At 45.6% G+C, this 15,072-nt stretch overlaps 1 protein-coding gene across 3 annotated transcripts; it reads right to left on the reverse strand.

The window, feature by feature from the left end:
* Positions 1–3,810: 3,810 nt before the first annotated feature.
* On the reverse strand, positions 3,811–14,673 carry smarce1 (SWI/SNF related BAF chromatin remodeling complex subunit E1). 3 transcript variants are annotated; one of them, XM_066698867.1, is made up of 11 exons: positions 14,620–14,673; positions 13,600–13,651; positions 11,766–11,809; positions 10,907–11,011; positions 9,485–9,565; positions 9,229–9,360; positions 8,944–9,115; positions 7,609–7,781; positions 7,206–7,307; positions 6,522–6,786; positions 3,811–4,604 (listed from the first exon to the last, which is right to left on the reverse strand). In XM_066698867.1, the coding sequence occupies exons 2-11, from the start codon at positions 13,604–13,606 to the stop codon at positions 4,387–4,389; spliced, it is 1,299 nt and encodes a 432-aa protein (XP_066554964.1). In that variant the 5' UTR covers positions 13,607–13,651; positions 14,620–14,673; the 3' UTR covers positions 3,811–4,386. The 3 variants fall into 3 exon arrangements, with proteins under 3 accessions (XP_066554964.1, XP_066554961.1, XP_066554963.1); XM_066698864.1 differs by having other exon boundaries at positions 6,507–6,786; XM_066698866.1 differs by lacking the exon at positions 14,620–14,673 and adding an exon at positions 14,425–14,574 and having other exon boundaries at positions 6,507–6,786.
* Between the last annotated feature and the right edge of the window lie 399 nt (positions 14,674–15,072).

The following is a 15,072-nucleotide window of genomic DNA, read 5'->3' on the forward strand; positions in this document are numbered from 1 at the left end:
TGCTGCGCAGGGAGACGGCCCTCGGGGCAGATTGCGGCCTCTCTCCGCCTCCTTCTCATCCGGGTTGGGGATTATTATATTGAACAAATGAATTTGCTTTAAATGTGCTCATCTCTCCGACTAGCAAAATAACTGCATACAGTAATGTGTTTGCAGGGCAATTAGGTGCGAGTTTGTGTGTGTGAATTGTTAGTTTATCCGGTGTGTGTATGTGCACGTGCATGTTGTTTTATTTATGTATAATGTCTCACAGGTTGATAAGCTCCTGAATATTTCTTGGCCACATCCTCTACTTGCTGCCTTTGGGAGATTCGCAAACACACCCACACTTTCGACCATGAACACCAGCACAGCAACTGCAAGCTGCAGGAGCTTGAGAGCACAGCCAGCTTTCCACCTCACCTCCCACACTGCAACAGTAAGTCCCTCCCCTCAACCTTTGATCCCTCACCCACTCTGATCACTCACCTGACCACAGCACAATCAAAACAACTGGTGCACCTTCTCAGAAGCACCATGCTGCCTTGCTCAGACAAAGCCGGCCTCCAGGCCATGAAGCAAACCACGGATCTTTCATCTCGCCGAAGCCCTTTCAGAGGCAGTAAACAATGACAGAAATACGACCCCAATACCTTGTGCAAGAATATGGCACACAATCAAACCACCAGGCAGCTGCTCTCCTCATTACAGTCGGATTACACTTTTAGAAGAAGGAAAAGGCACCTGAACCCCTCCAACTAACATCACTACCCCACCCCACAGTACAGATTAACTTCATGTGCAACTTAAAATGACCCTTCCTACATTTCAGGCTAAAGCATTGGGAGTCTGGGAACAATAAGTTGTGCCAGGAAAGGCACACGCAGCCCTCGCTGTTCAAACTCTTCAGTCTGATCTTTATCTCCCCCTATCTGTGCTCGTGGGAGAGAGAGAGAGAGAAAGCATTTCCTTACTTACTAAGAATGTCTTACACGCAAGATGATATCTGAGTATTTATCAGCTGGAATCAAACTCATTTTAATGTTTAACTTTTTACCAGAGCTCCTAGGCGAGCCAGACTGCCAACACCAGCTCTCCCGCACACCTGTTTGACACAACATTTTATAATTTGCTAAAAGACCGAATGCACACCAGCCAGAAGAAAGTCTCAGAATGAATAAAAAATAAAACAATGTGGTGACACTATTGTTTCTTGTACTCTCCAGTTTCCCCTTTCTGCTGCGACTCTTAACCACCCCCCCACCCTGCTCCTCCCTGTGCTGAGAGACGACAAGCGCTGCCTCAGATAAGCAGGAATTCCCCCGGCACTGACCAGCAGGTCATCCCCTGCTCTGCCGGAGTGTTGGGGGAACTCTGCCACCAGTCACCGGGTCCCCAGCAGCTGCGTCACCGGCCCTGCGCTGTAACACTGCTGTAATGCAGGAAGGTTATTAATTTATTTTAAATTCCACTGCCCCCTTCCTCATAGCTCTTCACTAAGACTGCACATCCTGTATGCACTGCACTCATTAGCGATCACAAACGAGGATGTAGTGTAATTTTGAGCTTTTGTGATCTTCATATATTTTATAAATTGCCCAGGATAAGGGCATCTGCTAAGAAATTATTTACAATTTACTTTGACGTCGCAATTTGTAGCCGGCGAGGTCCGTGTGACAGGGTTTATGACGGCATATTGACATCATGAATTTTCCACCTCGGGTCCTAGTCTAAATGCCATCATATTGGCGCGTGTGTGTGAATGGAGCGGGATTAGGAATGCCAGTTTACAACGTGCCACGTCCGTGTTGCCGAATTTATTTAATTTAATAAGGCAGTAATGTCAAACTTTAACAAATTAAAAATAAATTTGAGCAGATCTGTAAACCCAGACTTTTGATAGATACTGTAAGAGAATTTGATATGCTTGGTTTTTCAGTCAATCTAAATAAACAGTTGAACTGAAAACTCATGGTCAATTGGTTTCTCTTTTAAGATTATTTTTAGAGGGAAGATGCGGTCAAGTCACAGTTGTGCAATAATCATTTATTTTGAAAAAATAGGAAACTAATATCATTCAATTATATTACTGAAAATAAGTAATATTAAGCTTCTGCTGGATTACAGTAAGAAACAGATAATACCCATTTTCTCCTTTGTCCTCTCACAGGGCAGCTTTAGCTCTGCTCAGGCAGGAAGCGGTGTGTCTCTCTGTCTCTGCTCTCCTCCTGCTGTCTTGTGTTAAGAGAACTAAACTTCTCTGTTTTCCTTTTTATAAGGTTTCCTTCCAACCAATAACATTTTGTCACCACCATGACTTGGGTGCCTTACGCTAAAGTAATTTAGAAGTCTGGGGTCCTTTTGAATTTGGCTAGGAGCCAATAAGAGGACCGGTCCCTTTTGGTCTTCTGGACATACAGATAAGGTTACCAGAGGCTACCAGGGATCTTAGATAAAAGGAAGTAGGTCTGTTTCCTCTACCGAACCAGTTAGAAAAACAATTTCCCATAGAAAAATGCATTCTAACAAATAATATCTTACAATACAGATATACATACAATGTAATGTCATGCTTTTTTGATTTTGAAGTTGATTTAACTTCGCTACCATACGTCAAGACTTGTTATATTACTCGTTACGTGACCATGTCTCATAATGGGTTCAGTGGTTCAAATGATCTTTGAGCGCTATGTCCAGTGATCACAACGCAAAAACACACAAACGTACAACCTGATGACCTGGTCAGAGTGAATATGCGTCTAAATTGACGTATCTTTGCTTTTCCCTCCTGACTATTTGTTCTTGGTAGTGAGTGGGAACCAAACCAGAGTCCAGCTTAGAACCAATAGCCAAGTAAACTCAATGGAAGTAAACTGGCAAAACAGGGAAATGCAGAATATCGGTCCGTGTCTCCTCTCCCGAATCCACAGGCTTAAATTGCACGTCGATTCCAAGGATACAGCAATAATTCTCAGTTTTTTGGGACCAAGGGACCCGTAAATTCAGCTGTGGGGTTACACCCAGTACAGATCTCGCAGGGGGTGAGTCACGGTGACCTGACGCACACACACTGGGAACAGACTGGAGAACCAAGATGGTTTCAGCCACCACTCATAGATTAAATTTACAGAGACAAAAAATACATGTAAAGGGGGGGTGGGGAATAAATACATAAAATCAAACTGTGAATATTAAATCAGTTTTGCCTGGGGTGCCATCTTCAAATTCAGCCAACATGTAATAAGTAAAAAAAAATGTATAGTAATAACAGCAGCCAGCCATTCAAAATGCAATTTCTCTAGAATCTAGAGGTACAGATTTAATTTTTAATGGGGGGGGCGGAGAATGGGAGATGAATGCATGTTAAAAACAGGAAACCCATCTCACTAAGTACCTATCAAGCCAAACAATTATTCCTTTATCTTACCCACATCCTTTCAGATCAGTGAGCGATTGCACAGCAAGGTATTTATAACCAAACAGGTTGTGCCTCAGAATTGCCGCGCTACAGAGCACATGCACAGGGCTGTGAACATACCCACGCTCATGCGAGGAGTGCAGACCACCAGCAGCACTGCCCCCAAAGGTCATGTCCAGCGGCTGGCTGCAACGACGCCATGCGAATGACCCAACTCAGCTTTGCTCTTTTGGTTCAGCCAGTAAACCTTCGCCTTCAAGTATGACTACAGGAAGAAGTAGGATTGAAAGCACATCAGGATGACAACTGTGACTCGTCCCCAAAATACTTTTCTTTAGTTTTTTCTTTTTAAACAGCTATTGATTTATGCGCCTCACTCCTCTGCCACCACTCATTCAGAAACTCGGACGAAGTTTTGTTTCTCATTTTCCAATTTTATTTAATTGGGTGTACAAATGGGTTTTGATAATAGAAAACAAAAGTGATTAAAATCGATTTTCAAAATTCACCTGCCTTCTCTACAGCCTGATGTCCGAGACGCTCCTAATGCGAACGTCATGTGTTCACTAATTCCACTGACTGTGTTAAGAAGCCAGAGATGCGCCCTAGTAAACTCTGTTGGGGGAAGAAAAAAAAAATAATATACACTATCTGGTTGGTTGAGGACATTGGTTTTGTGGTTTAAAAAGGATATAGAGCCGACCTATGAAAAAAATGTAAGGTTTAACCACAGCTGCCTACATCTGTCAGTATGTACCAAGGGGGTGGGAACACTCCCCTGCCACCCGCTCCTATAACCGGCTTCTGCTCCCCTTTGCATGGCCCAGCAGTTTAAATGCGATGAGCGCCTTTTTCTTTTGGAAACTGTCCAGAAATGCCCCAAAAACAGCAATGTGGAAAACACAAAAAAACCAAAAAAAAACACAAACAGCCAGGGAGAACCTCGCGCACAACGCAGCACAACGACGCACAGCCCTCGCTGGGCTCGGTCACTCTCTCTTTTCGCTGGGCGCTTCCTCGGGTGCAGGCTCCGGGGGTGGCTCCTCGGGGGGGGCGCTGTTGCTCTCGGAGCCGGTGTTGCTGTCGCTGGTCCCCTCCTCCATCACGCTGTCGCCGCCCTCCGGGACGCTTTCCTTGTCCTCCGTGGTGGACGCCCCCTCCTCGCTAGGCTGCTGCCCCTCCAACACCTCCTCTGCCCTGGGCTCCTCTGCACACAGAGAAAGGAGAGAGAGGGGAGAGGGGGTTAGCGAGAGCAGATAGCGTTAAAGAGCAGTTAGATAGGAGAGAGGAGCGATCATGCGATGGCACAACCACTACAGGAAAAGCAGATGGGGCCCGTGTGGGGAAACAGTGTGAATCTCGGAGTCCTTTATAGGTACTAGCCCCGGGGGGGACCAGGTCCTAACAGATTACATGATTAGAGCACTTGAGAAGCAGACATTTCCTGAAGTGACTGAAGTCTCTCTCCTGAGATTACCCCCTCTGGCTATGCCTGCGGGAAATGGATTGTTCTGCAAAACGTACAAAAGCCCTTCAGGGGATTGCTTTATTACATCTTTAAATATATATAAAAATAAATAACAGACATGCACACAGATCTTCAGAGCTTTGCCAAAACTGAACTCCTCTCCTGCAATACCACCATCTCCCCACTTGAGGTTAGCGTCGCACCACAGGACTTATCCAACCTTTCCATGCAGTCTTTTCAATGTTTGTCCCCTAATTTCAAAACAACAAATAGAAATATATTTTTACAAGAGCTGAGAGAGACAAGCTACTGTAGGACAGCTGCTGGAAAAGCTGTGAGAGAACTAGAGCACACTGCTCTTCAGGAACAGAGCTGTTTATATTGAACACAAGATTCAGGCCTGCCCAGAGATGATTTACAATACGTGGCAAAAAAATGAATATTGCACTAGCTACAGAGGATCACTGTCCTGAAGAATGACAAAAAGAAAAACACCTCCCACCCCACAAGATGAGAGGGATATTCAACACCTGTCTGGGCTTTGGTTAAATGTCCACAAAGAATGCAGAGTATCAGGTTAATTAGGCCTATATATTTTATCTTAAACACACACTCCTCCATTCTGACAGGGGGAGGACGGATGCTCTGGCCTTTCAGCACAGTGTAGAGGACCAGGAGCAGAAGGCAAAGCCACCACAGCAGGCCGAGTGAATCGACAGAATGGAAAAGGCTGCGGGTGCAGAACATCTGCATGGTGAAACGCCTTATAAAACCCTGTTCCAAATGCATCTGAGCTACTAGGGTGCCAAGAAGGAACTCAGTGAAAGCTCCCACGCCTGTGTCTCTAACCTGCTTGAGATCTGTCCCAGTAACCCGGGGGGAACAGTTACCCTCATATCTTTAAACGAAGCAGCAAGGGAGGATTCCTCGGCTGCAGCCTTTGATTGTTGCATTCATAGCGAGAGATAAACAGACAAGGATCTTCTATCATAATCATAACAGTTCATGCTGGCACACCACAGGAACCCCTGAGGCCAGGGACAGAGGCCAGGGGTGGGACTCATGCACTCATAGGTTGAGTTTCAGGTTTGGAAAATAACATTCTCAGAAAATGAGATTAAATTAAACAAAGCCGATCCTGTCCAACTGAAGCACATCCTACGCAATAAGAAATCAGGTAAATAAATCTTGGGCAATGGGGAGAAATCAGACGAGTTTCCCAATGAATAAAGTGCAGGGCCCCCTCAACGAGGCTGTGGAGAACGAGGTTACTTCTTGTGCTCACCCAGCTGCCGGGCGCAGGACTACAAAGCGCCCTCGGCACAGCCCAGTCAGACGGGACTGTACAGGACAGCCAGGCGTGAAAGAGTAGGGCTTAGAACTGATAAAAAAAAAAAAAAAAAACAAATTTAAAAACCAAAACCAAAACTAAGATTTGTGACCAGAAAACTAAAGCTAACAAAACAAAGTTGCAGGTAAGACGACGGCGTATCGAGGTGGTGTGGTTGGACTCAGCAGATGCAGCAGATACAAGAAGCTTCACAGACACTGATACATGCATTCGCCACAAAGCATTTCTGCTCTGGCTCTGTGTGAACTTTGCTGAAAGGACTGTAAAATCATAATATAAAGTCTAGTCACCCGCTGCCTGCTGACCTGTCTCCATGGAGGTGCTCTCGGCCTCCTCCTCTTCCTCTTCCTCCTCCTTTTTGGCCCCCTCCTCCGGCTCTTCCTCGGGGGGCTTGGCTGTGGCGGCGGCTTCACGCTTCTCCTCCTCCAGGGCGGCGGCAGCGGCTGCTCTCTCCGCCTGCTCGGCCGCCTCGCGCTCCCGCTCCTCCGCCCGCCGCCGCGCAGCCTCCTCCGCAGCCGCAATCTCCGCCGCTATCTTCTCCATGTCCACCTCCACCTTCAGGCTGCACAGCTAGGTGGGGACAGACGGACACGGGGGATCAGAACCACAACCCACACACCTCTACAGGACTCTGGAGATGCACACTGACCCATTGAGCCTACAAACTAACCACATCCCCTTGTGTTTCTCTGCTGTCAAGGTCAGTAATAATGCGACTGTTGGACTGTGTAGGACTGCTGCTTTGGTGTAGGACCTCTGTACACAATGACGTGGGTTAATACGAGATGCACACGGACACTCAAGACAGGTTAACTGACAAACCACAACATCTTTCAGGCTAATAATAAGTACTCTCACTAAGGGCTGAGGAACTCACTCTCCCCACACGCCTCATCAAGAGCACTTGCACTCTCACAAACAGACACAGACACCATGGCGCACACAGCTTCACACAGAGACAGACACAGACAGACACTGAGAGCCCCTACCCGTTTGAGCTCGCAGTTGAAGGACTCTGTTGTCTCCAGGAATTTCCTCTTCTTGTCCTGGTGGCGATCCTCAATCTGCAGCAGCTCGGCCTCCAGCTTCCTCTGAGGGACGGCAGGGGTCACAGGTTAGCAAGCACATTGCTCAGGCCTCCCATGTAGCTGTGGTCTGCATAGGCAAACTACATCCTGCAGGGCTGCTATATATATACTCTTGTATATTTAATACATCTTTCTGTTGTGCAAGTTCTGGCCAGATGAAGCACTACATTTTTTTTTTTTTTTTCAATATATGTTCTTTACAAGGGGAGGACAAACTACAACAGGGTAATGGACAGGATGGAGGGACACGGGGCAGATGGTCCAGCACCACAGCGTGAGTCCGGCGGGTCAGGGGGCCTCGTACCTGGTGCACCATGAGCGACTGCACCTGCCTCTTCAGCACCTGCATGCGGGCCGTGGTGACGACGGAGCGAACGTCGGGGACCACGCTCTCGCTCAGAATCTCGCTGATCAGCCGGTGGTTCCTCTGGAATCGCGCCGCTGCCGTGTGCTTCATGGAGAAGCCATCATCGTAGTCTGACAGGGGTGGAGGAGAAGGAATGAGCGGGGAGGTGAAACACTGCAAACACTAGACTGGATTGTCAAAGTGAAACAGCCACTCAATGCCTTTAAATTCATTCGACACAAAGGAGGAGAAACACTTGACACGCGTCAGGTTTAGTACCCTTGTCCCTGACCCTGCTGCAGCTCATGTGGGAAAGACACAAACACCAGGAGCTCAGTCGGACCGCAGCTCTGAGCTGGGGGAGAGGGGCCGAGCACCTCACTTGGAGTGCTGCACAGCAAGGCAGGCCATGCAGATGTGGGTCGAGCACGATGCATTCATTGGGCAAGTGCTGAGGCTCAGTTCAAAGCCTGCAGCTCAACAGCCTTCAGTGGCCGAGTTGTGAAATACAAACCACCTGAACTCCAGAGCGATCACACCTGCCATCCGCCACAGCAGCTTTCACAGCCACAGGAGGGCAAAACTAATTCTCCAAGCATAAAACACAAAAAGAAACCTATGAGACTCCCGAAGAGCCTTGTGCATTCTCCCTCGCTGATTTCAATCTCGATTGCACGTCAGACACAGGGAATTATATGAGCCCTGTGTAATGACTCGTACCCTCAAGCCAAAGAAAGAACATTAAAATAAATCAATTTGTGAGCAGCAAAGGCAGGGCAAGAGCAATCAATTAAAAGATCTTCCAGCCAACAACCCACCCTGTCCCTGGGCTCTCCCTGCGCTCCCCTGATAGGAACAGCACAAGTTCAGTTTCTCTCCTCCAGACCAAGCAAGTCCTCACAGAGGCCTAGTGTGGGGGCCCTGCTCTTCAGAAGCCTAACATACCCCATCAATTAAGAGCCAAAGTCAAACTCCTGCCAACAACTGTTCAGGCTATGATCAACAAAATAATAATAAAACATAATTAAAAAATAAATTGCTTAAGAAAAATCTGGCAGCAGTTAAAAAGACAACTGGTCGACCAATTGATGGATGGATGGATTTGTGTTGATCTGTCAGACGCGGCAGTGAGGATGCATTTCATAACCAGGAAAGCTTCTCTTTAAGGGGAACATGAGGGGGAGTGAGAATGAATACATGCCAACAGTGCTGCTCTGCAGGAGTGGAAAGGAGCCCAGGCGGGCAGTGGTGTGGCACACTGCGGCACAGGCCAGGGCAGGGGCACAGGCTTACCGTCGGGATCCTCGGCGGGCTGGATGCTCATGTAGGGCTCCCCCTTCTCCATGCGAGACTGCCGCTGCCGGCTCTCCTCCTCCAGCGCCGCCTCTGCGCGGCTCTTTGCGTTGATGTACGCCAGGTAGGCCGGGGAGTTGTGGTAGGCCTTCATGGACTCATTATATTCAATCTAGGGCATCAGAGCAGGAGAGGTTGGTTTCACATAAAGCAAAAGGACAAAGGGGAGGGGCTTCAGTGTTTATCAGCTACTCACAGGTACAGTAGCCAAGCGGTAACTCTCACCTTCTCAGCCTCGTATTCGTTCAGATATTCCTGCTTCTCCTCATCAGTGAGGTCCCTCCACATCCCACCGATGATCTTCCCAATTTCCCATAGCTTCAGGTCCGGATTGGAGGCTTTGACTTGGTCCCAAACCTGAAAACACAGGCGGAGGTGAAGTCCACAACAAACATAACTGACAAAGAGGACAAGTGTCATGAGTGACGTGTTGTTTCAGACAAACCCAGAAACAAAAGATTACTGGTATCCATTTCCTTACCTTTCTGCTGTATCGCATGTAGGGCATCAGTGGCTTATCTGGGGGCTTCGGTGGCTTGGGAATGGTGATCCCCGATGAATTCTGCAAGGGAGGGAGGGAAGAAAATAAGTCATTAAACGCAGTAAAAAGGAAAGAGAATAAACAACGCAACAGATAGTGCAAGTTGACAAAACACCATGGGAAAAAAATTATAAGGAAATGAGTGAGACTGAAGTTGCTTGGGAGGCGAAGCAACCGTTTATGCAGCAGTAACAAGACTATGCAGGGGGGGGGGTGGGTGTGCACATTAATGTAGTAAGAAACTCAAGCAAGTCAGTCTGACATCCCTACACATTCTCCTCTATCAGACCCTCAGCACGCAGAGTCACCGAGACAAACACTTAAAATACACAGCAAACGCCAGTGTGTTTCGGGCCAGGAAATATTAGGGTGCTACATGCAAAATAAAATTAAATCTATATAGATTGATAGATACACAATGTGATTTCTGTGATATTAGGTTTATATGAATGACTGAAATACCCCAAAACACAAAACAAAAATACCCCCTTCAAAATTTATAGCTCTTCAGCATTGTGAAGGCTTCACCACACTCAACCAGACACCCTCGGCAGGCTTCCTCCACAACACCAACACACCACTGACACAAAAACAAACAAGCACTCACACACACACAGCTAGCCGCTCATTCCCCCCTTTCAGAGCCAATGCTGCCAACAGCCATGCCAAGCCACGCAGCGTCAGCCATCGACTCGCTGCCTCATGCACGGGGCCACAGCAGCTCGGCTCCACATGCCACTGCAAGGAGCAGGGCTGCATCGGGAGAGACCGCACAGCCCGACGGGCAGGTGGATACAGGGAGACACACAAGTGGAACCATCAAATCCGGCGCCAGTGGAGATAATAAACCACAGAGGTGCAGGGGGTTTATAGAGGGGTGGGGGGGGAGTGAGGGGGAGGCAGGAGACATTTCTGAGAGGGTAAAGCCAGTCCCAGCAACCCAGTGCGAGGAGCTGCAGCCTGAATTTTATTTCATGTTTTTAAAACAAAAACTAAATTTTACCTCATACAACAAGAAAGGGGATTACACGCCCTGCAGTCTACTTGAACACGCCAGCGGGTGTCAGACATGTGTTGATTCCTGCACCTGTTCAGGTAGGCAGCTAACAAAGGTATTCGGCAGCCTGACAAAAGACCGCTACCCATAGGTCTGCAGGAGCAGCAGAGTGCGAGTGTGTGTGTACGAATTAACATGCAGGAATACTGAAGTCTAAATATAAAGATATCATTAGAATAATGTGCGCCGTTATTTATTTGACGTATTTGTAAAAGGCGGTCTTGTGTCTTGAGAATCGGCCTCTGGCAGTTATGAACAGAGGGGTGGTTTCTATCTGCCCTGGAATCGCAAGGTCTGCCTCCTACCGTGGCGCGGCTGTTGCTGCCTGGGTTTCCTCCCAGTCTGTAGTTGTTGTAGGCCAGATGGCTGTATGGGTTGTATCCCACAAACCCTGGGGTGTTGGGCATTTGCTGATGGAAACAAATGAGACAAAAACACGAATGAGAAATGATGCAAACAAAAGGGGGGAGGGGGGGAGAGGGGGTCGGAGAAAAACAAAACAAAACAAAAATGAAAGGAGAAAAACAAAACAAAAGAATGATCTGCATACAAAGTCATGCATAAGCAACCAGCTCTTTTTCAGAAGCAGCAATGGCAGCGTTTTTACTTTGGCATTATTGACACTCCCTGTGTGAGATGAACTTCACTAACCACGAGAATATAATGAATTGGGTAATAAACCCCCTGACAAGGCAGCACAAAAGAGCTAAAGCTAAAACTCTTTTGGGTACCAATCTATGACCTTTAGCACGGTACATCTCATTTCCTCTTCACCCGCAGCTCAGCAGTTTCAGAGCAAGATGCACTGTGGTAAAGGGCACAGATCATACAGAATGCACAATCAATGCAGGTCTGGTGAAGAGGCAATTAAAATCTACACAATAGGGGCGGGGGGGTATATATATATAAAAATAAAATAAAGACACCAAAAAAACATGGAGAACATAAGCTCACTGAAAACCGAACCCACTGTTGACTCGCAGAGGGATTAAGGGAGAGAGTGAGAGATAACAGCAGCTCTCCATTCACAAGTTGTTCAGACACTTGAAAAACTGCACACCTAGACAGAAAGGCCAATTCCAACTGAGCTCTGCATGTCAGAGGCCCTTGTGGCCAGAGGGGACTCCCTGGTAAAGTGTTGGTTTGGATTCTGCAAATACTTACTGTGGTGGGGACTGGGGCAGGGGGAGGGGCATAGGATGGCCTTTCTGTGTGAAAGAAAATGGGAAAAACAAATTAATGACAAACAGTGCTGCACGGAGCCATTAACACACTGTTCACTCGGGGAAGGGCTGAAATGACACACGCTAGGGGAGCGATTTAGCCACTTGACTAATTGCTTGAATCTGCAGTGACTTTCCCTACGCACCTAGAACTCGGGCCACCAGCGAACACGAGCACTTTCAAATCACCTGCCTGACGCCTTTTGCCCAATGCGACATTAATTCAGAAACAATGGCATTCACCAGGGGAGGAGTGAAGATTTAACCAAACGACAGATCGGTATAGGAACCTCCTAACAGCTACAGAGCCAGTTACGTCTATGGATAAAATTTGTTTGGCATTTAGTGAAGGCCTTCAAAACAAATAGTCCCCTAAAAACGTCTCTTCTCCCACAGCTCAGTTACATCAAGGCTGATCAGAACTCATTCAAGCAGCCAATCTATATTATGTGCTAAATCACCCCACTTCATGATATTTGATGCCTCCAAGGAAGGGCAGTCCAGACGGGTGAATAATCAGTCAATACAGTCCTACACACTAGCTGTATGTTTGTTCCTAACACCTCTGCAAACATACAAGCCAAACAGTCCAACTCATCTCTTCTCGGGAGTGCAATCAGCACACACAACACAGGGAAAAAAAAGAGTATGAGGTGAAAGACATTACATCAGGATTGATAAACATTTCTTTATAAAATGTATTTATCTTAGTTTAGTTTAAGATCTAAAAACAACACCAATTTGGTTAAAACCCATCCCTGACACGAAACATTATATAAAAACCAAAAAATAATTATTCACTTCCACACTAGAAAGAAACCCTGGTGGTGAACACTAATACTTGCACATTGTGTATAGCCTAAATTCAGTACATCTAACTGGGATTAGAAAGCAGCCCAATACCACTTAACAAAAAAAAATATTGTAGAGTTGAAGGTAAATTAGTTGATCATGGGACTCTTCTGAGGCAACAGATGAAATTTATAGACGTTTTACTAACACTTTAAACTATACCAAAGTACAGAAAGACAGGACTCGGACCCAACATTACTGCAACATTTTAGTTGAGATTTTATCATCTTAAAAACCTTATAAACATTATAAACAAACCCCACAAGAAATTCTGAACTCCTATACTGATGTTTTGCTTCTTTATTCATTTTTACACCATGCACTGCTCATGCAAAATTGAAACATTGTTTAAATTTCTACGAGTCTAAAAATTATGTCTGGAACTACGACGTTCCCCCATTTGTATCAATCTGGTTTGTGAGAAGATGACACATCCTGCACTTTTAACTGCTCCCTGTATTAGGCTAACTACATTAAAGTAACACAAAATGCTCGTTGCTATCCTGCATGCTAAAGCGGCGTTAAATTAACCTGAAACAGCAGCTGGTAACCCCCTGGATACACTGGGGACCTTTTAAAGGAAGATGGTTCAGAGGGATGAACCTTAGACAGCAAGAGGGTGATTTTCAAAAAGTGGGTCAAATACAACTCTGATGGTTGATTTGCAACTGAATTACTTAGTTTGCATTTTCAGAGATGCATTAAGTGCAATCCTGACATTGTACATATAGCCATTGAAATTAGCGGATTAAGGCAACCCTGGGGGTAGGTTTCAGAAAACTACTTTGTAGCCGACTTGTTATTTCCCCTCCTTTAGAAAATCACTTTTGAGAAAGACAGGCTGTGGAGGGTTCGTCTTCAGGAGGGTCTTTGCCTGTTGTCTAACTCTACATTCAAACCACATGAACGGAAACGATTCTTACTTGACATCTTGGCTGTTGGGTGGAAGATATCAGGCTATTCCGGTCATTGGTTCTGTAATAAATAAGTCTTTTTAGAATAAAAAAAAAAAAAATCAAAGACAAAATAAAATGCCAACTGCGTTTGTTTAGAGAGATGAGTGTGTCAGTCTCTACAGAGAGGCCAATGATGCCAAGCCAAGTCAGCGGACAAGCTGCCTCTATGGTCAAGGTTTAACACCTCAAAGCATGAAAGCGGCCATATACAGAAACAAATAATTAATACAATATAAAAAAAAATAATTGTGTTTAATTTGACTAACGTGTTAAAACAGACAGCTTACAAAAAACAGCAACTGCAAGAACACATTGCAAGATATAAAATGAACCAAGTGGGGTATAAAAATGCAATTCTGTTGTTTTTGTATGTTATACATCTTAGCTTCGTCAGTTCACATCAATATCAGTTTATTTATACTAGGAAACGCTCAGATCTGTACACACTAAGAGCAGCTGCTTGGTTCCCTAATAATAATAATAAAGTACACATTTCAGCATTGACGTGTGGATTTGTAACTCACTTGCACACACTAATGTAACAAAGACACAGTTCATGGTTGATTCACTCGCTGATATTGTACATTAAATCGTCTCATGATCGAGGCCTAAAAGTACTCTGCTACTAAACAGCTCATACATTCGCCTAGACCTCAATGTAGTGCGATATCAGCATGGAAAATAACGCGGGGAATGATTTAAATAGTAATAATAATAAAACAGTTTAACGTAAGGCCCAACTAAAATGAAGCATGTTGTTTTACAGCATTGAATGAATGGCGGAACACAAACCCTCGGCAGTTCAGAAATGGCCAACAAAAACAAAACAAAAGATACGCCAATGTAATGTTGAATGGCACACAAGGCAGCAGACGTCCAGGGTGTGGGTCGTGTAGGCTGGCTTACTGATTCGTTATTTCTGCACAACCAGTTTGGAAAACGTGTAAAGATGTAAGGTGAGAGAGAAAAAGAAGAGAAGAAACTCACCCCCCGACTCCCTTTGTTCCCTCTGCACACTTCCTTTGTTCCGCTCAACTTCACTTTCATTTCTTAGATTCGCTATGACAAAAACAAAACGTTTTACAAAAGGAGAAAAGTATATGTAAGTATTTAGATGTAATAATATACATGTCATTTATTATATTGCTATATATTACAGTACAGTGTAATAAATCTACTGAATGTATATAACGGCAAACTTTTTTTGTCGAATATGCTGCAACTAACTGTCAGATGATGAGCGGTCCTTGCCGCACTGGAGCTGGGGCGCCTGCGCGGCGGGATGAGGGCAGATAGCAGTTGCCTTTGCTGGCGACCTGCTGGAATAAAAATAGTTCATCTTATACATATACAAGAACTAGACTGCATTACTTTGCAGCTGTAGCTACCTGGTATTATACTACAGCTAATAACCTACTTACTTTTACTTCATGCATCCCA

The sequence above is a fragment of the Amia ocellicauda genome, chromosome 3 (assembly GCF_036373705.1).
Source record: "Amia ocellicauda isolate fAmiCal2 chromosome 3, fAmiCal2.hap1, whole genome shotgun sequence".
Lineage (NCBI taxonomy): Eukaryota > Metazoa > Chordata > Actinopteri > Amiiformes > Amiidae > Amia > Amia ocellicauda.